Source organism: Hypanus sabinus, chromosome 21, assembly GCF_030144855.1.
Source record: "Hypanus sabinus isolate sHypSab1 chromosome 21, sHypSab1.hap1, whole genome shotgun sequence".
Taxonomy (NCBI): Eukaryota; Metazoa; Chordata; class Chondrichthyes; order Myliobatiformes; family Dasyatidae; genus Hypanus; species Hypanus sabinus.
Genome location: NC_082726.1, coordinates 56,763,636 through 56,785,827, shown reverse-complemented (window position 1 = coordinate 56,785,827; position 22,192 = coordinate 56,763,636). Strand labels below are relative to the sequence as shown.

At 44.4% G+C, this 22,192-nt stretch overlaps 1 protein-coding gene across 1 annotated transcript in view; it reads right to left on the bottom strand.

Moving 5' to 3' along the window:
* The window catches only part of LOC132379077 (dual oxidase 1-like), a 122,374-nt gene that overhangs the window by 61,708 nt on the left and 38,474 nt on the right, over positions 1–22,192 (bottom strand). The window contains exons 14-17 of the mRNA XM_059946616.1: positions 15,944–16,062; positions 7,301–7,438; positions 5,517–5,636; positions 2,363–2,556 (exon numbers count right to left, since the gene is read on the bottom strand). Coding sequence (XP_059802599.1) covers positions 2,363–2,556; positions 5,517–5,636; positions 7,301–7,438; positions 15,944–16,062 — 571 coding nt within the window. The remainder of the gene's footprint in view (positions 1–2,362; positions 2,557–5,516; positions 5,637–7,300; positions 7,439–15,943; positions 16,063–22,192) is intronic.

Sequence of the window (22,192 nt, the reverse complement as noted above, 5' to 3'; positions counted from 1 at the left end):
ATGAGAAAAGTTGGCTCTGATATGATCCAGTTTAGAAGTGAGCATTGCCATGGTAAATCCCACAGAAATGCTTTGTCCACTGTTAAGCCACAAGCCCTGAACTAACTGTCAATTAGATAAAGCACCTGTGAATCTCTCTGCTGTGCCAATGAGACAGAGAGTAAAAGTGAAGCCCTTCCGTTTTTCAACTCATTGGAGAGTTGGGCTGAATGGGTCATCTCCAAGTTGACAGCCTATAACTAGTGGATCAGTGCTGACTAAATACAGTCAAAATTCATGGTCTCCAAGGAAGGACCGACTGCATTGTACCATAGTCACAGAGTCACAACGCAGTACAGCACAAAACCAGGGCATTTGGCCAACCTAGTCTGTGCCGCCCTGATTTTCTGCCTAATACCATATACCCACACCTGGACCATAGCCCCGCATACTCCTCTCATGCATGTACCTACCTAAACTTCTCTTAAATATTACTATTGAACACACTGCTACCACTTCTGCTGGCAGCTTGTTCCACGCTTGTACCACCCTTTTTTGTATTTATGCATGGAATGATATGTTGGCGCATGTAACAATAGTGAATCAATTGCTTGAACCTATCCCTATCCCATTGCAAACACTCTGATCTGTAATCACCTGGAATCATACAGTCACAGAGCACTACAGCACAAAAATAAGCCTTTCAGCCCATCTAGTCCATACTGAACTATTATTCTACCTGGTGCCACGAATCCACACCTGGGCCATAGCCCTCCATACCCCTCCTATCTATGGTGGTATCCAAATTTCTCTTACATGTTGAAATCAAACCAGCATACCATCATTTCTGCCGGCCACTCATTCCACCCTCTCAACATCCTCTGAAGTTCCCCTTAGATATCTCACCTTTCACCTTTAACCCATGACCCCTAGTTCTAGTCTCACCCAATCTCTATAGAAACAGCAGCCTTGCATTTAACCTACCTATTCCTTTGATAATTTTGTACACTTCTATTAAATGTCCCTTCATTGTCCTGTGCTTTTGTTTTCCTTGGTATCACCAGCGGATTTGGTGCAACGTATTTGGTCCTTTCTTGGACACCATGAATTTAGACTGTATTTATTGGTGCTTAGAAGAACAAGAGGTGATGTAATGGAACAATTGGTTTGTGTGAGAGTTTGTCAGGGTAAGTGCTGAGTGGAAAAGAAATCTGTGACTGTGGGCCATGGTTTCAAAATAAGAGGTTAGCTGCACGTCTCAGACAATTGTGAAACTTTGGAATTCTTGATTTTGCAGAACTTTGGAGGGTGAGTCAGTAATCCAAGGTGAGATGGATGGGTTTATGGAGGTTCAAGGTTTATAAGTGAAGCTCCGGCCAAGATCTTAGCGAACTGTGGAGCAAGATTGGGAGGTTCTATGGTCCCTCGCTAGTGAGGGAGAGGGACTGTCTGAGATACCGAAGTGTTGGGATGGACGGTAGTATACTGATGGACTCCAGATCATGGTCTCTCGGGGGGCTTTGCTATTGCTTGCATGTTGGGGGGAGGTGAGGGTCAGTTCTTTTGCTGAGGCATGTGAGGGAAGGGGGAGTGGGAGAGTTGATGCCTTTTCTGCTGCTTGTGTGTGTGGGGGGAGGGGAGCTTTAGGTTTTTGATGTTTCTGTCGTTCATCTTTGCTTTTTTTTCTGTTTCATGGATGTCTGCAAAAAGTAAGAATATCAGGTTGGATACTGCATACATCTCTGACATTAAATTGAACCAGTGAACCATGGTACAATTGTATCCTGGGAATGTAAGGAAGCTGCCAATGGTTCCAGCAGGAAACATAATGAAATACCTCTACCCAAAGAGTGGTGGGACATGGGAGGCCAGCAGAGTAACCTGTGGAGGTGAGTAACAGATACGTCACTCAGGGGAAGCTGGATAAATTCTCAGGAGATGAAGGAACAGAGGGATGTAAAGATATGCTTAAGAAAATCAGATGGAGATTCTACTGGAGTATTAACACAAGCCCAGACCAGCTAGGCTTAGATGGAAGAGATATGGAGGCTATAGTCAATGGACCTAGCAGAGTAATATTTTGGCATGGACTAGATGGGCCAAATGGCTTGTTTCTGTGCTTCAGTTCTTTATTTTTTTAGAGATACAGCATGGTGACAGATTCTTCCTGCCATCTGACCAATTAACCTACTTATTCGTATGTATTTGGGGGAAGCTGGAGCACTCAGAGGAAACCCACATGGTCACAGGGAGAGCGTACAGACTTCCTACAGGTAGCGGAGGGAATTGAACCCAGATTGCTGGCACTATAAAACGTTACGTTAACTGCTATGTTTCAATGACATCGAGGTGCAGGAAGTCCATAACAAGCAGAGCTACTCACCAGGTCGTACTCCTTGGGAACTTTAAGCAGCAAAACCCTCTGATCACTGTTTGATGTGATAAGGTGCATGTCCTTGGTGAGGTTAATGATGCGGGTCAGGGAGCGCTTGCTGTCCAGGACCCTGATGCAATAATTGGAATCGAAGCAAAGGTCTACCGGTCGCAGTGGTTCTTTGGGTCCCTGCCATTCCGAGACTAGAGGATGGAACAGATGGTGGAGTTAGTCACTTATATTTAAGGGATTAACATCTTAGGTTATTTTTTTAAGAGATACAGCCTCTCCCAACCCAGCAGGCCCAAAAGGACCTGACAAAGGTTCTCAGCCCAAAACGTCGACTGCTTCCTATAGATGCTGCCTGGCCTGCTGAGTTCCACCAGCATTTTGTGTGTGTTGCAAGAGCCTGAAACAAGCTGCCAAGTGCAGTGGTGGAAGCAGACACATCAGAGATGTTTAAGTGGCCTTTAGATAGCCTCATGAATGTGTGGGGAATGGAGGAAATTGGAGTAAGGGCAGGAAGAAGGTATTCTGTTCATGGTAGACAGTGTGAGTGTCACTGAACAGTTTTACATACTTCGCCTTCAATTTTACATCCTTTACATCAATCTGCTTATTTATTCAAATGTTTTCAAGTGCTGCTCAGTGCTTCCGATCATCAGACATTTGGAGTGTGCACAATCAGAACGCTATTAGTGAAGTCTCTGGGTGGTTTTCTTGTGGAGCAGCTGTGCTGGCAGGATGTCAGAAGCCTTATACCTGGTGCTTGAAGGCTTCTACCCTGCACCTGGTAGAGAACATGAGGCTTAGCTGGGGATGGGCACAGTTTGGTGCTTGAGTTTTACCCGATTAGATGGGGTACAAGAAGCATCAGGGCCAAAAGGTAACATTGTGAACCCTCTAGTCCAAAATGACACCTCCCCTGACAGAAGCATAGTTTATGGTTAGGGTTACATCATTCTACATCACCATCTTCTCTCTCACATTCTAATCATGCTATTTCTTTGGAAATAATTAAAGACTGCCGTGTCCTTCCAACTAATGGAGCCTCAACTAAAAATTAACCCTAAATAATCTATTGGCCTTGAGTAGACATCCTCATGAGACCAGCCCATCACCTTCACATTCCTCCTGATGAAGGGTCTCGGCCCGAAACGTCGACAGCGCTTCTCCCTATAGATGCTGCCTGGCCTGCTGCGTTCCACCAGCATTTTGTATGCGTTACCTTCACATTCCTCTTGCTTTCTTCCATGGTCTACTGTCTTCTTCTTCTTCAGTCCTTTGCCTTTTACACCTAGCACCTTCCACCTTCTCACATTCCTCCTCCTCCCAACCCACCTTCCCCCTCACCTATCACCTGCCAGCTTGTACTCCTTCCCCTTCCCCCACCTTTAAACTTTGGCTTTTGCCCTCTATCTTTCCTGCCCTGAAGGAGAATCCATAGATACTGCCTGACCTGCTGAGTTCCTCCAGCATTGTGTGTGTGTTGTTTCCAGTTTCTGTCTTTTGTAATTCATTTCAATATACATCTCCCCTTGATTACATCCGTTCTTATCTTTTCCAAAGGAAGGTGCCAGATCAATAATAGGACTGCAGTACGTAGAACAGGTCCAGCAGCATTTGTGAATTTCATTTCAACATATTCTATCTCAATTCTTGCTAAAACATTGTTTACATTTAATAAAAACACAAAATGCTGACAGAACTCAGCAGGCCAGACAGCATCTATGGGAGGAGGTAGTGACGACGTTTCGGGCTGAAACCTTTCATCAGGAGTGAAGTAACCTGGGATGGTCGAGGGGGGATAAGAAGTGGGGGGAGGGATGAAGTAGAGAGCTGGGAAGTGATAGGCTGAAGGGAAAAGGGCTAGGGGGAAGGTGGAGAATTATTGGAAATAAAAGAGAAAGAAAGGTAGGGCTGGGGAGAGATTATAGTGAGGGGGGAAAAAGAGAGAGAGAAAGAACCAGACTAAAATAATAGGTAGGGATGGGGGTAAGGGTGGGGGGCAGGGGTATCAACAGTGAGTTGGATGTTCATGCCGGCAGGAAGGAGGCTACCTAGGCGGGAGATAAGGTATTGCTCCATCGACCTGCGTGTGGCCTCATCTTGACGGTAGAGGAGGCCATGGATAGACATGTCGGAGTGGGAGTGGTCTGTGGAATTAAAGTGTGTGGCCGCAGGGAGATCCCGCCACTGCTGGAGGACCGAGCGCCGGTGTTCGGCGAAATGGTCTCCCAGTCTGCGGCGGGTCTCCCCAGTGTATAAATGGCCACATCGGGAGCACCGGATACAGTATATCACCCCAGTTGACTTGCAGGTGAAATGGTGCCTCACCTGAAAGGACTATCTGGGGCCTGGGATGGTGGTGAGGGAAGAAGTGTGGGGGCAGGTGTAGCACTTCTTCCATTTGCAGGGATGAGTGCCCGGAGGGAGGTCTGTGGGGAGGGATGGGGGAGGAATTTCCCATTTCCTTCCAGCCGATCACTTCCTAGCTCTCTACTTTATCCCTCCCCCCACTTCTTATCCCCCCTCGACCATCCCATGTTACTTCACTCCTGATGAAGGGTTTCGGCCCGAAACGTCGTCACTACCTCCTCCCATAGATGCTGTCTGGCCTGCTGAGTTCTGCCAGCATTTTGTGTTTTTATTTATTTCCAGCATCTGCAGATTCACTCATGTTGTCATTGTTTATATTTACATCATTTATTATTATATTGTAATTTGCCCTTTACTGTGCCTATTGTCTTGTTAATTAATTATTATACTGTCTTGCACTATTTTGAGCACTTTATGTAGTCCCGTGTAGGTCTGAAGTCTAATGTAGTTTTGTGTTGTTTCATGTAGCACCATGGTCCTGGGGGAACGTTGTTTTGTTTTTACTGTGTACTGTACCAGCAGTTATGGTTGAAATGTCAATAAAAGCAACTTGACTTGACTTGATCTTATTTACCTCATGCCCTGTTCAGTCTGGTTGAGATTGTCTAACATCTATTCAAAAATTTGTACTTAAAGAAAGCCCAGACAGTTCATAGGACCACAACTGTCTGGGCTTGACATTGACTTGATAAGAAGGTCAGGGGAGTGAAAGCACACAGCTCCTTTAACTACAATCTTTGGATATCAAAGTACTCTTCTCCTGTAAAAACAAGGATTGGATTACCTCTGAATCCTGCAGCAGGTTCAGTCTTCTTCCTTACCGATTCCTGCCTGTTCTTCTTCTGTAGTTTCTTGAACTGTGTTTTACGGTAAAAAGCCACTGCATAAGCAGGCACCAAGCACACTGGAAAATAAAGCATGATTTGCATGTCTTCATAAATCTTTGAACAATTCTTTGACAAATAAACAGTCTGACACTGAATTCTTCCCCATTTCACAAGGCTAGTTGTGTGTCATGTACTTAAAAAATACACTCAGTGGCCACTTTATTAGGAACCTCCTGAGGCCACTGAGTGTATGTTTGTGATCTTCAGTTGCTGTGGCCCATCTACTTCAAGGTTTGACGGGTTGTGCATTCAGAGATGCTCTTCTGCAAACCACTGTTGTAGCATTGGTTATTTGAGTTACTGTTGTCTTCTTGTCAGCTTTAATCAGTCTGGCCATTCTCCTCTGACCTCTCTCATCAACAAAGCATTTTCACCCTAGAACTGCCACTCACTGGATGTTTATTTTGTTTTTCCCACCATCCTCTGTAAACTCCGGACACTGTTGAGCATGAAAATCCCGGATCGGCAGATCTGAGACACTCCAACCAACCTGTCTATCACCAACAATCATTCCACGGTCAAAGTCAGTTTGATCACATTTCTTCCCCATTCTGATGCTTGGCTTGAACAACAACTGAATCTCTTGACCATGTCTGCATGCATTTATGCCTGGGGGTGCCACATGATTGGCTGATTAGATTGTTGCATTAGTGAACAAGTGTACAAGTGTAACTAATAAAGTGGCCACTGAGTGGATATGCGTGGTGTACAGGGTTCCCCCTCAAAACAAGGAAACAATCCAATCATCAACCATTTCCATGCATAAAATTAATAGTTAACTTCTTATTTTAGCATTTAGTTGCAAGTTTAAACAACTACACATTTACTTAATCAATGAATCGAAGCACTCCTCTGTAAGCAGTAATTGATATTTCACTTCCATAGCTGGTTCCCTCACATTTTGTCTCCTGTTCTGCACATATTGCTTCAATATAATTCCATTCAGTACTCTTAACACCTCTCATGGGGAGAACAAGTTCCTTACAGGCGGTGGCTGGAATCAAACCCTGATCAGTGATTGCTGGCATGGTAGAGTGATTGCTTGAAATACTATGTTACCATAACATTCCATACTATTTAAAAGACAGTTGGACAGATTCATAGATTGGAAAGGATTAGAAGGTCATAGGACAAACACTCCTTCAAGAGGACCACAACCTTGTCGTAGGGTTTGGAGGCTTGCGTGCCTCAATGACCTGGAGAGCTATGTTGGCTGGAGTCAGGCCATTACGTGTTGGCTCTTGGTCGGGTCACCATGCCAAACAGGTCAAAGGGTAGAAGCCAGACTAAAGGTGGTCCACCAGTCCTCCAGGTTTGGGGGTTCAGCTCAGGGCTAACAACCCTGGCTGGTCAAATAAAATTGTTATGGAAACAGCAATGAAGAATCCTTCTTTATCTGTGTCCGATGATATGGACAGACAGAGCTGGAGGGCCTACACTGCTTCCCTAAACGTCAATGGCATTAACAGGCAGGAAGGGCCAAACACTGGCGAATGGGACATCTCGGTCAGCATAGACTAGTTGGCCCAACGGGCCTGGTTCCATGCATATGACTCTATGAACATGTTTCAATTACTTCTGGATTTTTTGACTTGTGTATCTTAAGCAGGTTCTATCAATCTAAAAGTAACAGCTGAACTGTAAAATATGTTTAGTGTGAAGAGGAGAGGTGTTCACTGACCCAATGGTAAACAGCAGAGTATCACAATAATAATCCCAAACGGAGCTGCGCTTCCCTCGAAATAGTTTAAAGCAATTGGATCTGTGCAAGGCTCCAGGTCATTAACGGTCAACTGGTTTGGCTGTCGGCATGGGTCCCCTGTTGGAAAACAATAAGCAAGCACTAGTCATTGAGTTGTGAAGTATTACATCACAGCAACAAGCCATTTGGCCCATGTATGTCAAACTGATCTTCGACCTGGTCCCAGCTACCTGCACCTGGACTATATCCCTCCAAACACCACCAACACCACCAGCCCCCCCATCCATGTACTTATCCAAACTTCTCTTAAATGTTACAATAGGACCAACATCTATCACTTCCACTGGTAACTTGTTCCACAATCTCACCATCCTCTGAGTGAAGAAGATTCCCTCTTAAAGATTTCACCTTCCATCATAGATCTAAGACTTCTAGTTCTAGTCTCAGCCAACCTGAGGGGAAAAAAAGCTTGCATGCTTTAGAATTGGAATTATAGAGAGGGATTTTCTAGAAAGGTGGGGGACAATTTGTTGGGGAAACTTGTCATCATTAATGGCAACTGTTGACCAAGAGACTGGAACTGTGGAGAGGAGTAGAGGGGGGGAAGTGGTGTTACCACAACCCTGTTCCACAACCCAGCACCTTCAATGATCTCAGTACACCTGTTAAGTATGTAACAGCCAATAAAGGACTTTATCATTGTTGTAATAAAAGACGTTTACCTAACATGTAATAACATAACAGTGACATAATTATTCCTTATGTAACACACTCGCACCTCCAAGAGGACTACAACCTTAACGTAGTGTTTGGAAACTTCTACGTCTCAATGACCTAGAGAGCTACGTTGGCTGGAGTCAGGACTTTATGTTTTGGCTCTTGGTAGGGTCACTCATACCAAACAGGTCAAAGGGTAGAGGTCAGACTAAGAGTGGTCCACCAGTCCTCCAGGTTGAGGGGTACAGCTCAGGGCTAACAACTCTGACTGGTCAAACAAAACTTATTACAGAAACGGCAATGAAAAATCCTTAAGCTGAGTGTGGCAATATTCCTGAGTTTCCACCAGGACTTCCAAGACTGACCGTAGTGAAAACAAGAGGAAGCTACTGACATGATGAAAGAAGTCCTAAACACTGCCAGAGATGGATGACCTTCATTGCTGCCCCAACTGGCAGCAGCATAACTGGCATTAAGTATGTAACACATATGTAAAAACAAGCTGGAGGAACTCAGCAGGTCGGGCAGCATCCTTGGAAACGAGCAGCCAACGTTTTGGGCCGAGAACCTTCGTACTGTCCTGATGAAGGGCTTCAGCCTGAAACGTTGACTGTTCATTTCCAGGATGCTGCCCGACCTGCTGAGTTCCTCCAGCTTGTTTGTACGTGTTGATTTGACCACAGCATCTGCAGTGTACTTTGTGTTTACACATGTAAAAATGCTGGAGGAACTCAAGAGGTTAGGCAGCATCTATGAAGGAAATGAACAGTCAGCATTTCAGGCTGAGACAGTGAACCATTGACTGTTGATTTTCCTCTAACAATCTATCAGACTTGCTAAGATCCTCCAGCCTTTTGTGTGTTGCTGAAGATTTCCAGCATCTGCAGAATCTCTTGTGCCTCCATTATTCCAATTTTTTTATTTGTTGAGGAATTCATATTGGCTCTGGTGAGAGATCTCCAGACAAAAATTCAGAAAGAGCTGACAGTCACCTGAATGATTAATTCATTCATTTTTGCCGTGTTGTCTGTCCTATGATCATGGTCTATGACCATGATTGTTCTTGATGAATTTTTTGACCAAAGTAGTTTGCTATTGCCTTCTTCAATGTGACCACTGATGTCAGGCAGACAATCCCTGAAGAGTATTGATAAAGGCTGGGGTCACCTGTATTGTAAAGGCACAATACAGGAGACACCGGCCTTTATCAATACTCTTCAGAGACTGTCCGCCTGAAATCAGTGGTCACATAACCATGACTTGTGATGGTTTCTCAGTATACACATCTCGGAAGATCTCACCTGCACTGCACACACCGGCTGTGTAGTAAAAGAAACACAACAGCATCTCTTCCACCTCAGGTGACTGAAGAAGTTCGGCATGGGCCCCCAATACCTCATACCTACAGGGGCATCATTGAGAGCATCCTGACAGGCTGTATCACTGCCTGGTACAGGAACCGCACCAACCTTGATTGCTGGGCACTGCAGAGAGTGGTACGGTCAGCCCAGCACATCTGTGGATGTGAACTTCCCTCTGTTGAGGAAATTTATAGCCGCAGGTGCATAAAGAAGGGCCTGGGAGATCATCGGGGACATCAGTCACCCCAACCCTAAACTGTTTCAGTTGCTTCTGTCTGGCAAGTGGTACCGCAGCATATAAGCCAGGACCAACAGGCTAGAAACATAGAAAATAGGTGCAGGAGTAGGCCATTTGGTCCTTCGAGCCTGCACCGCCATTCAGTATGATCATGGCTGATCATCCAACTCAGAACCCTGTACCTGCTTTCTCTCCATACCCCCTGATCCCTTTAGCCACAAGGGCCATATCTAACTTCCTCTTAAATATAGCCAATGAACCGGCCTCAACTGTTTCCTGTGGCACAGAATTCCACAGATTCACCACTCTCTGTGTGAAGAAGTTTTTCCTCATCTCGGTCCTAAAAGGCTTCCCCTTTATCCTTAAACTGTGACCCCTCGTTCTGGACTTCCCCAACATCGGGAACAATCTTCCTGCATCTAGCCTGTCCAATCCCTTTAGAATTTTATACGTTTCAATAAGATCCCCCCTCAATCTTCTAAATTCCAGTGAGTATAAGCCTAGTCGATCCAGTCTTTCTTCATATGAAAGTCCTGCCATCCCAGAAATCAATCTGGTGAACCTTCTTTGTACTCCCTCTATGGCAAGAAGGTCTTTCCTCAGATTAGGGGACCAAAACTGCACACAATACTCCAGGTGTGGTCTCACCAAGTCCTTGTACAACTGCAGTAGAACCTCCCTGCTCCTGTACTCGAATCTTCTTGCTATCAATGCCAACATACCATTTGCCTTTTTCACTGCCTGCTGTACCTGCATGCCCACCTTCAATGACTGGTGTACAATGACACCCAGGTCTCGTTGCACCTCCCCTTTTCCTAATCAGCCACCATTCAGATAATAATCTGTTTTCCTGTTCTTGCCACCGAAGTGGATAACCTTGCATTTAGCCACATTAAATTGCATCTGCCATGAATTTGCCCACTCACCTAACCTATCCAAGTCACCCTGCATCCTCTTAGCATCCTCCTCACAGCTAACACCGCCACCCAGCTTCGTGTCATCTGCAAACTTGGAGATGTTGCATTTAATTCCCTCGGCTAAATCATTAATATATATTGTAAACAACTGGGCTCCCAGCACTGAGCCTTGCGGTACCCCACTAGTCACTGCCTGCCATTCTGAAAAGGTCCCATTTATTCCCACTCTTTGCTTCCTGTCTGCCAACCAATTCTCTATCCACATCAATACCATACCCCCAATACCGTGTGCTTTAAGTTTGCACACTAATCTCCTGCATGGGACCTTGTCAAAAGCCTTTTGAAAATCCAAATATACCACATCCACTGGTTCTCCCCTATCCACTCTACTAGTTACATCCTCAAAAAATTCTATAAGGCTCCTCAGACATGATTTTCTTTTCACAAATCCATGCTGACTTTGTCCGATGATTTCACCGCTTTCCAAATGTGCTGTTATCACATCTTTGATAACTGACTCTAGTATTTTCCCCACCACCGATGTCAGACGAACCGGTTTATAATTCCCCGGTTTCTCTCTCCCTCCTTTTCTAAAAAGTGGGGTTACATTAGCCACCTTCCAATCCTCAGGATCTAATCCAGAATCTAAGGAGTTTTGAAAAATTATCACGAATGCATCCACTATTTCTTGGGCTACTTCCTTAAGCACTCTGGGATGCAGACCATCTGGCCCTGGGGATTTATCTGCCTTTAATCCCTTCAATTTACCTAACACCACTTCCCTACTAACATGTATTTCCCTCAGTTCCTCCATCTCACTAGACCCTCGGTCCCTTACTATTTCTGAAAGATTATTTATGTCCTCCTTAGTGAAGACAGAACCAAAGTAGTTATTCAATTGGTCTGCCATATCTTTGTTCCCTATGATCAATTCACCTGTTTCTGACTGTAAGGGACCTACATTTGTCTTAACAAATCTTTTTCTTTTCACATATCTATAAAAGCTTTTACTGTCAGTTTTTAAGTTCCCTGCCAGCTTTTTCTCACAATCATGTTTCCCTTTCCTAATTAAGCCCTTTGTCCTCCTCTGCTGGTCTCTGAATTTCTCCCAGACCTCAGGTGTGCCGCTTTTTCTGGCAAATTTATATGTTTCTTCTTTGGACTTGATACTATCCCTAATTTCCCTTGTCAGCCACAGGTGCACTACCTTCCCTGGTTTATTCTTTTACCAAACTGGAATGAACAATTGTTGTAATTCATCCATGTGATCTTTAAATGCTTGCCATTGCATATCCACCATCAACCCTTTAAATATCATTTGCTAGTCTATCTTGGCTAATTCACGTCTCATACCTTCAAAGTTACCCTTCTTTAAGTTCAGAACCTTTGTTTCTGAATTAACTATGTCACTCTCCATCTTAATGAAGAATTCCACCATACTATGGTCACTCTTACCCAAGGGGCTTCGCACGACAAGATTGCTAACTAACCCTTCCTCATTGCTCAATACCCAATCTAGAATGGACTGCTCTCTATTTGGTTCCTCGACATGTTGGGTCAGAAAGCCATCCTGTATACATTCCAAGAAATCCTCTTCCTCAGAACCCTTACCAATTTGGTTCACCCAATCTATATGTAGATTGAAGTCACCCATTATAACTGCTGTTCCTTTATTGCACATATTTCTAATTTCCTGTTTAATGCCATCCCCAACCTCACTACTTCTGTTAGGTGGTCTGTACACAACTCCCACCAGTGTCTTCTGCCCCTTAGTGTTATGCAGCTCTACCCATATCGATTCCACATCCTCCAGGCTAATGTCCTTCCTTTCTATTGCGTTAATCTCCTCTTTAACCAGCAACGCTACCCCAACTCCTTTTCTTTCCTGCCTATCCCTCCTGAATATTGAATACCCCTGGATGTTGAGCTCCCATCCTTGGTCACCCTGGAGCCATGTCTCTGTGATCCCAACTATATCATATTCATTAATAACTATCTGCACATTCAATTCATCCACCTTGTTACGAATGCTCCTCGCATTGGCACACAAAGCCTTCAGGCTTGTTTTTACAACACTCTTAGCCCTTATACAATTATGTTGAAAAGTGGCGCTTTTTGCTTTTTGCCCTGGATTTGCCTGCCTGCCACTTTTACTTTTCACCTTACTACTTTTTGCTTCTACCCTCATTTTACACCCCTCTGTCTCTCTGCACTTGTTCCCATCCCCCTGCCACATTAGTTTAAATCCTCCTGAACAGCAGGACTTGCTTGACTTATTTCTATTTTCCTCTTCCTCGACCCTAACACCCTGGTTTCAATCCCCTTGCCAATTCAGTTTAACTCAGTTAACTCCCCTAATAGCTATATTAAACAATCCCGCCAGGATATTAGTACCCTTTTGAGTTCAGGTGTAACCCATCGTTTCTGTATAAGTCATGCCTTCCCCAAAATAGATCCCAGTGATCTAAGAATTTGGAGCCCTGCCTCCTGCACCAGTTACTTAGCCACACATTCATCTGCTTAATTCTGCTACTCTTACCATCATTAGCACGTGGCTCAGGCAGTAATCCTGAGATTATTACTCTAGAGGTCCAGCTTTTCAGTTTTCTTCCTTATAAGCTCCCAATAATCTTCCTTCAGGGCCTCCTCTCTTTTTCTGTCTATGTCATTGGTTCCAACATGTACCAAGACTTCTGGTTGCTCGCCCTCTCTCCTGAGAATACTCTGGACACAATCCGAGATATCTCGTACCCTGACACCAGCGAGGCAACACACCATTCGGGTATCCTTGTCTGGCTCGCAGAATCTCTCGTCTGTTTCCCTCACGATGGAATCCCCTATAACTACTGCATTTCTCCTTGCTCTCTTGATCACGGCACTGGGCAGAGTGCCAGAGTCCCGTTCGTTGTGGTCTTCCTCTGTCAGGTCAACCTCTCCAACAGTATCTAAAACTATATATCGATTCCTGAGGGGGACTGTCACAGAGGTGCTGTCCACTATCTCTCTATAGATACTGTCGATCACCTCCTCACTTTCTCTAATTAGCTGAAGGTCATCAAGTTGTTGCTCCAGATCCCTCACACGATCTCTAAGGAGCTTCATCTCATTGCATCTGAGCAGATGTATTCCTGGGGGAGGCTGGGAGTCTCCCAAGGCCCCCACATCTGGCACTCCACTAATCCTAAATGCATACCTCTAATCCTACTGTTAGCTCTAAATAAACCTGTAACCTACTACTTAACTGTAAGGCTCAACAGTCGCAGGAAGCCTCTTCCCGTTGAGCCACAGCCCTATCACTCTGTCCCCGTTCACTCCGCTGCCTGCTGGATATAGCGGTGTTCTTTTTAAATCTTCCGCGCTCTGAGGTCACGCGCCTGCGCAGTCGTGCCTCTTTTATCCCAAGTAGTTTGGAAAAAAACTGAACTTTTTCCTGAAAAACCGGCGACCTACTCCTCTGCCTGCTTGCTGTGATTCAGAAGCTACGGGACAGCTTCTTTCTACAAGCCATGAGATAAACAATTTCACACGTCTGTACTTTGCGACGGAGTCATAACGCAAATATTTTTACTCCCTCGCATTGTGGGACAGCTGAAAGATTTAAATAAATTCAAACTCAAACATGCACCAGCTGCTCATATGACAATCCACTCCCCTGCTCCAATGGCTTCGCATGATCCTGATTGGGGGTGCTAAGCAGGTCTACATCTTGCCTGATGGTGACCTGCAGGCTAGCGGAGGGAAGGATAATCTTACACCTCCTTTGGTAGAGACCCACCTCCACCTCTGACTGGCGCGTCACCAAAAAAAAGTAATTCCTACAGTGTTTGGAATTGCCAGATTAGAATAAAACATCCTGAGGTCACCTCAGGCATATGTCAAAATGTGGAACCAAACGACATAAAGAGACCAAAGGTCCCCTGCACCATTAGCATGCTGGTTCTTTCCTGACTGAAGCTGGGACCTCTGTCACCGAGGACCAGGATGGTGGTAGGTACAGTACTGGGGAACTATCGCCACCTGCTGTCTCCCTTCCCGGTTGCGGTGCATCGTGGCTTGAAATATAAAGCCAGTCGCAGCACATTGTGACTCAGATAAAAGATAAAGATTAGCTTTGGTTGTCACACATACATCAAAACATGCGGTGCAATGTGTTGTTTGTGTCAGCAACCAACACAGTCTAAGAATGTACCCAGTTTCGCCACATTTCTGGTGCCAACGTAGTTTGCCCATAAATTGCTAACACTAATCTGTACGCTTTGGAATAGCTTCTTCCTTCCCCTCGGCTATCAGATTTCTGAATGGCTGATGCACTATTTTAGCTGCCTTTTTGTATTACTTACTTGTGTTTTATTAACATCTCTTACTGTAATTTATAGTACATTTTATGTATTGCACTGTACTGCTGGCACAAGATAACAAGTTAACAACATACATAGTCATAGTTAACGACATAGTCAGTGATAATAAACCTGATTCTGAATGTGAGAGGAAACTGGAGCATCCAGAAGAAACACACATGGACACAGGGGGAACATCCAAACTCCATTTAGACAGCAGCCGGAAGCGAACCCTGACCACTGGTGCAGTGAAGTTTTAGGCTAGCCACTACCCTACCATGCCTCCTCTTGACTTTCACTGTCGTTGGATTCAAACTTTTGGAATTTTCTCCACAGCAGCATCACGGTGGAGCAGTCTCACAGGAAGGACTTCAGCAGCTTGAGAAGGGAGCTTACCCTCATTTTTCAGGGAGATGGGGAACGGGCAACGAATGCCGGCAACAAGGAAATGGATGATATTTCAAAATAAAGCTTGATTGAAGAGGTAGGTTTCAAGGATTGACTTATGCAGGATAAAGTGGTGGGTTTTGTTGGGGAAAGGGATTGTTGAATTGAGACCATGATTCACACAAACATGTCTTATGAGGAAAGATGAAGTGAACTAGGGCTTTTCCCATGGGAGCAAAGGAGGATGAGAGGCAACTGGAAAGAAGTGTACAAGATGATAAAAGGCGTAGATGGAGTGATTAATCAGAGACCATTTGCAGAGCAGAGATGGCTAATATCAGGGGTAGAGGCCTAATTATAAGCTGATTGGACAGATGTATAAGGGAAATATCAGTGGTAGTTATTTTTACACACAGAGTTGTGGGACCATGGTATGCATTGTGGTGTTAGAGATACATTAGGGATATTTAAGAAACTCTTAGTTAGGCACATGGATGATAGAAATAAGGAGGGTTACATGGAAGAGAAAGGTTAGATTGAACTTAGAGTAGGGTAAAAGGTTGGCACAACATAGTTGGTTGAAGAGCCTGTACTGTGCTGTAGTGTTCTAAGTTTAACCCACAATCGAAGGTCTTTGACCCAGGTTCTTTACCATAATCACTTACCAGCTTTGAAGACAAAGACATCCTTCTGAATTTCTTTTTCATTAGTGTTTAAGGCATTCACCAGGACATCAAAAAATGTAGTATTCTGAATTTTATTGACTTCTTCAACTGTGAATAATCTAAATCAAATACAAAAATCAGAAAAGGTTTCAGAAAGAGAGCTTTGGCATAAAGGCAGACACATTGGCTTTCTGATACTTACTGGATTATTGTTGAGGAATCTAGCCAATCCCATTTCCTGGCACAGAAAATGAAGAAAATACACTATGTTCCACAAATCCTTAGTCAAAAGCAAAGCAGCATTCTTTGGTGACCCACATTTTACCTCTTGCCTTTATTTAAATTTCCAATATATTTCACTTCATATTTGTTGAGATTAAATTCTACCCTTCAATCTGCCCAACTTTCTAACTGATCTACAAGTAACTGTAGCATTCGATAACCCATCATGCGATCCACCATGCCATCAATTTTAGATCAGACACTCAGTGGCCACTTTATCAGGTACAGCTGTACTCCAGCTCATTAATGCAAATATCTAATCAGCCAAACACGTGGCAGCAAACCAATACATAAAAACATGCCGATATGGTCGAGTGGTTCATTTGCTGTTTAGACCAAACATTAGAATGCGGAAGAAGTATGATCTAGGTGATTTTGACCATGGAATGATTGTAAGTGCCAGATGGGGTGGTTTGAGGATCTCAGGACCTGCTAATCACCTGGGATTTGCATATACAACAGCCTCTAGAGTTTATAGAGAAAGGTTTAATAAACAAAAAAGAATTCAGTGAACAGCAGTTCTGTGGGGAAAAATGTCCTGTTAATAAGAGAGGTCAGAGGAGAATGGCCAGATTGATTCAAGCTGACAGGAAGGTGACAGTAACTCAAATAACCACACGTTACAACAATGGGGTGCAGAAGGCATTTCTGAATGCACAACATGTCGAACCTGGAATGGATGAGCCACAGCAGCAAAGAGCAATGGACACACACTCTGTGACCACTTAATTAGATACAGGAGGTAACAAATAAAGTGGCCACTAGGTGTAAAATCATAGGACGTACCAGCAGAGTTAGGCTGCTGGGCCCATTGGGTCTTCCGCACCACTCCATCATGGCAGATTTATTGTCCGTCGCAACTCCATTCTTCTGCCTTCTTCCCATCACCTTTGTGCCCTTACTAATCAAGAACCTATCAACTTCTGCTTTAAATATACCCAATGACTTAGTACCACAGCCAACATTGCCTTGTATATTCATGTCATTTGCAGCCTTATTAATCATACAGTCACATCCTCATCATTAATATAGGAAAGATCATTTCTGTAGCACAAAGTACCCTCGGGCTGTGCACAAGAGAATTTCCTAGAGGTAGATCTTCAGACAAACATTGTTACCCCACTGTGAACCAAGTGACTTAGACATCTGTACAAGCACTGTCATTTCTTAATTCATTATCATTGGGGATTGATTTAAAAACATTAAACTCTTGATTCCTACAGGCATCCCATTCTGACTAATTATGGGAGAGATCATAGCGTTAGGGAGGACTGAAGGTATTGGATACCGGGTTCAGTGTGTTGTGCAACTGGAGGTGCTCTTCTGCACACCACTATTGTGATGCATGGTTACTTATTTATATAAAACAGTACTTGCGGCCAATTAGCAGCGATCTGTGGGACTCACTGTCAGGCAGAGTAAATATTGGCCAATCTATATGATCTGGTCAATTATGAGACATCGATCTGGCCTGTGAACATACACAAAGACCATGCCTAAAGAACAAATAAAAACACAAGTTTTCAGCTCTGCAGGCAACAGGCAACAAATGAATGATTTGCTGAAACCATGGTGCAGGAGGGAATCGGTCGAGGGTGAGTTAGCAAGAAGAGTCGTAAATAGCTGACTGGTATCACCTGGGTAACGAAGGAGATCAGACAGGCACCTTTACACATAAAGTGGATTCTGTCCAGGTTCTCCTCTCCTGTGCCTCTTAAGCATCCCTTACAATTCCTGTAAAGCTGCCAAAAAGCTTTTTAAAGTACATGGGTTTACCTTCAGTGTACTTTCAGTGGTCAAAGTCTAACTCAGCTCCACATTCATGCCACATTCGACTCTCAGCAACACGCTTACCAACAAAACTGCTCCACGACAGATACCATCGTATCTGCTGTGTACCCGGCCCTGACACACCCAGAAAACAAAGACACTTATGTCAGAATGCTGTATCTGGATTTCGGTTCAGCGTCCAACTCCATTGTCCCACAAACCTTAAGTGAACAAACTCCTACTCCTTAGTCTAAATAATCCACTGTGCATCTGGGTGTTGGACTTCCTAACAAACAGTCGTCAGATAGGATGCTCAACCGCTCTTCCTTCCTCATCATACTCTCCATGGATGACCAGCAGGGCTGTGTGCTGAGCCCGTTGCTGTACTCTCTGATCACACATAACCGTGTGGCCAAACATCTGGACAATCACACTATCAAATATGCAGAAGACAAGACAGCAGTGGGGCTCATCGCCAGCAACAAGACAGCCTACAGAGAGGATGTGGAAGAGCTTGAGGCCTGGTGCCAAGCAAGTAACCTCTTCCTTAATATCAACAAAGCTGACGGAACCATGAGCAGTTTCACTCTCCTAGGAGTATAAACCTTGCACAACCTCTCTTGATCCCAGAACACACTGCACGTAGTCAAGAAAGCCGAGGAGAGCTGGGCTTTGCACATTCACAGTCACATCATTCTATAGCTGCACAGTAGAGAGCATCCTTAACAAGCTGCAACATTGCACGGTATGAAAGTTGCACAGCGGTGCACAGGAAAACTCTACAATGGGTAGTAAATGCTTTACTGGCACCAGCCTAATCACTATCAAGGACATATATACGGAAAGGTGCCAGTAGAGGGCCAGTAACATCATGAAGGATCCCACCCACCCTGCTCATGGGACTGTTTGTCCCACTCCCATCAGGGAGGAGGCTTGGTAGCATCCTCATCAGAACCACCGGACTCAAAAGCAGTTACTTTCCCCAAGTAGTAAGGCTGATCAACACCTCCACCCACTAACCCACCACCAATTTATTATTTTCTTTCAGTCTCCAAATGTACAGCCTAGCATCACTTTATGGACATACAATCAATCTATTCATGTGAGCTAACTTACACATTTATATTTATTGTGTTTTTTTAACTTAGCATTATTGTGTTCTTTATCTTTTGTGTGTTTTTTTCGGTGCTGCATTTCACTCTGCTTCACACTTGTGTTCAGGAATTGAACTACTGTGTGTAAATGTCCAGGAACCTGCTGTTAGGACATTGCATGCCTGCTCTGAAGGAGCTATACCTGAGACCCACAGCGCACCTTGGTTATCAGAGTCCTCAGGAGCAGGTGCCGATATTTCTAAATCTCAAGGCTCATTTCCCCTGCATAACTCACCTCAGCCCAAGAGGAATACAGTATGTAACCAGGATCCACACCCATATTTAAATAGAATGTATGCAAGGACTTGTGACTGACAGGGTTACAGTACTAGAACCGGCATCTGACTTAGCAGTGATTTTTCAACTGGCAATGGGCAGGATGGGCTGAGGCCTTCTTCTGCTTCAAGGGGACACACGAGGGTTTGCAGATGCTGAAAATCAATGTTTTGCTCCTCTGCCCTCTTCCTTTCTAGTCCTGATGAAGGATAACACACCAAGACATCGACTATCTATTCTCCTTCATAGATACTGCCTGACCTGCTGAGCACGTGTGCGTGCGTGCGTGCGTGCATGCATGTGTGTGCATGCGTGCGTGTGTGTGTGTGTGTGTGTGTGCGTGTGTGTGTGTGCGTGCATGTGTGTGTGTGTGTGTGTGCGTGTGTTTGCGTGCGTGCATGCGTGTGTGTGTGTTTGCATGCGTGCGTGCATGTGTGTGTGTGTGTGTGTGTGTGTGTGCGTGCGTGTGTGTGTGTGTGTGCGTGCGTGTGTGTGTGTGTGTGTGTGTGTGTGTGTGTGTGTGTGTGAGAGATACATCATACTTTTCCACCTATTCCATCAACAAGCTGCCCTTGTCTGGCACTATCTGAACGGATAATTTGGTTAGTGCAACCAAAACGGAAGCGAGTGAGTGGAGAGAGCTACATTATTTTCACTGATAGAGGACTGAGAGGCCTGTGAATGAAAAAAAGGATCAGGTGCTTTCTGGAATGAAATTAAGAAATTCCAATGAAACAAGGAGAAAATCAAATTGCTGGAGAGACTCAGGTAGCATCTGCGGGGAAAAGGAATTGTCAATGTTACAGGTTGGGATCCTGCATCAAAGTCAAAGTCAAACTCAAAGTCAGGTTTATTGTCATCTGCATAAATAACTGTGTATGCAGGAGCAATGAAAAACTCACCTGGGATGGCAACACAAACAGATAAACAACAATAATATGTAAAACAGGAATTTAACAAAATTTAGATTCAGATACATTTATTTATCACATGTACTTCAAAACATACAGTGAATGTATTGTTTGAATTAGCAACTAACACAACCCAAATAATTGCATGCAGCTGCACATTCTGGCATCGACATAGCACGCCCACAGTGGCTGGCAGAACACCAGCAACAAAACAACAACAAATCAAGCCCAGTTACTCCCCCCTGGCCATCCAACCGCACACACGCACTGTCCTCCAATTCCAGGACAGTCCTCTGGGATTTACACAGTTCTCCGTGGATGTTCTCTCAAACTAGATGCAATATATACAAGAATACAACTTGAACAAAAAAAAGTCCATTCTAGTGCTTCCGAAAACAGAGTTCTTCTCTGCACATTCAGTTGCTGATTGTAAATCTGAAATTGACAGTTTTATGAACTAAAATATTAAAGGATAGAGCAGAATGTTATTGGGATCACAAGTCATGATACTGAACACAGAACAGGTCTCAGCACCTAAGCTGTCTGCTCCACCTGAAGTTCACTTAATGCCCCAGTGGGTGTTACAGAAAGGCCTCAGTAAAGCACCCAACATAATCAAAGACTCCACCCACCCCAGACACTCTCTCTTACCCCTCTCCCATTGGGCAGGCAAAAGAAATCCTGCCGGCACATATAACCAGACCCAAGGTTGGCTGTACCCTGCTACTATTAAACCATTGATTGGTTCCCTATATAATAAGATGGACTCTTGACTCCACAATCTACTTTATTATATTTCTGCACTGCACTTCCTCTGCAGCTGTGAGACGATATTCCACATTCCGTTTTAGAAACATAGAAAACCTACAGCACAATACAGGCCCTTCAGCCCACAAAGCTGTGCTGAACATGTCCTTACCTTAGAAATGATCTAGGGTTACCCATAGCCCTCTATTATTCTAAACTCCATGTACCTGAAAGGGATAGACAAGATAGAAGTAGGAAAGTTGTTTCCATTGGTAGGTGAGACTAGAACTAGGGGATATTGCCTCAAGATTCAGGGGAGAAGATTTAGGACGGAGAGGAGGTGAAACTGTTTTTTCCCAGAGAGTCATGAATATGTGGAATTCTCTGCCCAAGGAACCAGTTGAGGCTTCCTCACTAAATATATTTAAGAAATAGTTAGATAGGTTTTTACATAGTAAGGGAATTAAGGGTTATGGGGAAAAGGCAGGTAGATGGAGCTGAGTTTATGGACAGATCAGCCATGATCTTATTGAATGGCGGAGCAGGCTCGATGGGCCGGATGGCCTACTCCTGCTCCTATTTCTTATGCTCTTCTGAGTCTCTTAAAAGACCCTATCGTTTCCGCTTCCACTACCGCCGCTGGCAGCCCATTCCACACACTCACCACTCTGCATAAAAAACTTACCCCTGACATCTCCGCTGTACATACTTCCAAGCACCTTAAAACTGTGCCCTCTCATGCTAGCCATTTTAGCCCTGGGGAAAAAGCCTCTGACTATCCACATGGTCAATGCCTCTCATCATCTTGTACATTTCTATCAGGTCGCCTCTCACCCTCCTTCACTCCAAGGAGAAAAGGCCGAGTTCACTCAACCTATTCTCATGACGCATGCTCCCCAATCCAGGCAACATCCTTGTAAATCTCCTCTGCACCCTTTCTATGGCTTCCACATCCTTCCTGTAGTGAGGCGACCAGAACTGAGCACAGTACTCCAAGTGGGGTCTGACCAGGGTCCTATATAGTTGCAACATTACCTCTCGGCTCCTAAATTCAATTCCACGATTGATGAAGGCCAATGTACCATATGCTGTCTTAACCACAGAGTCAA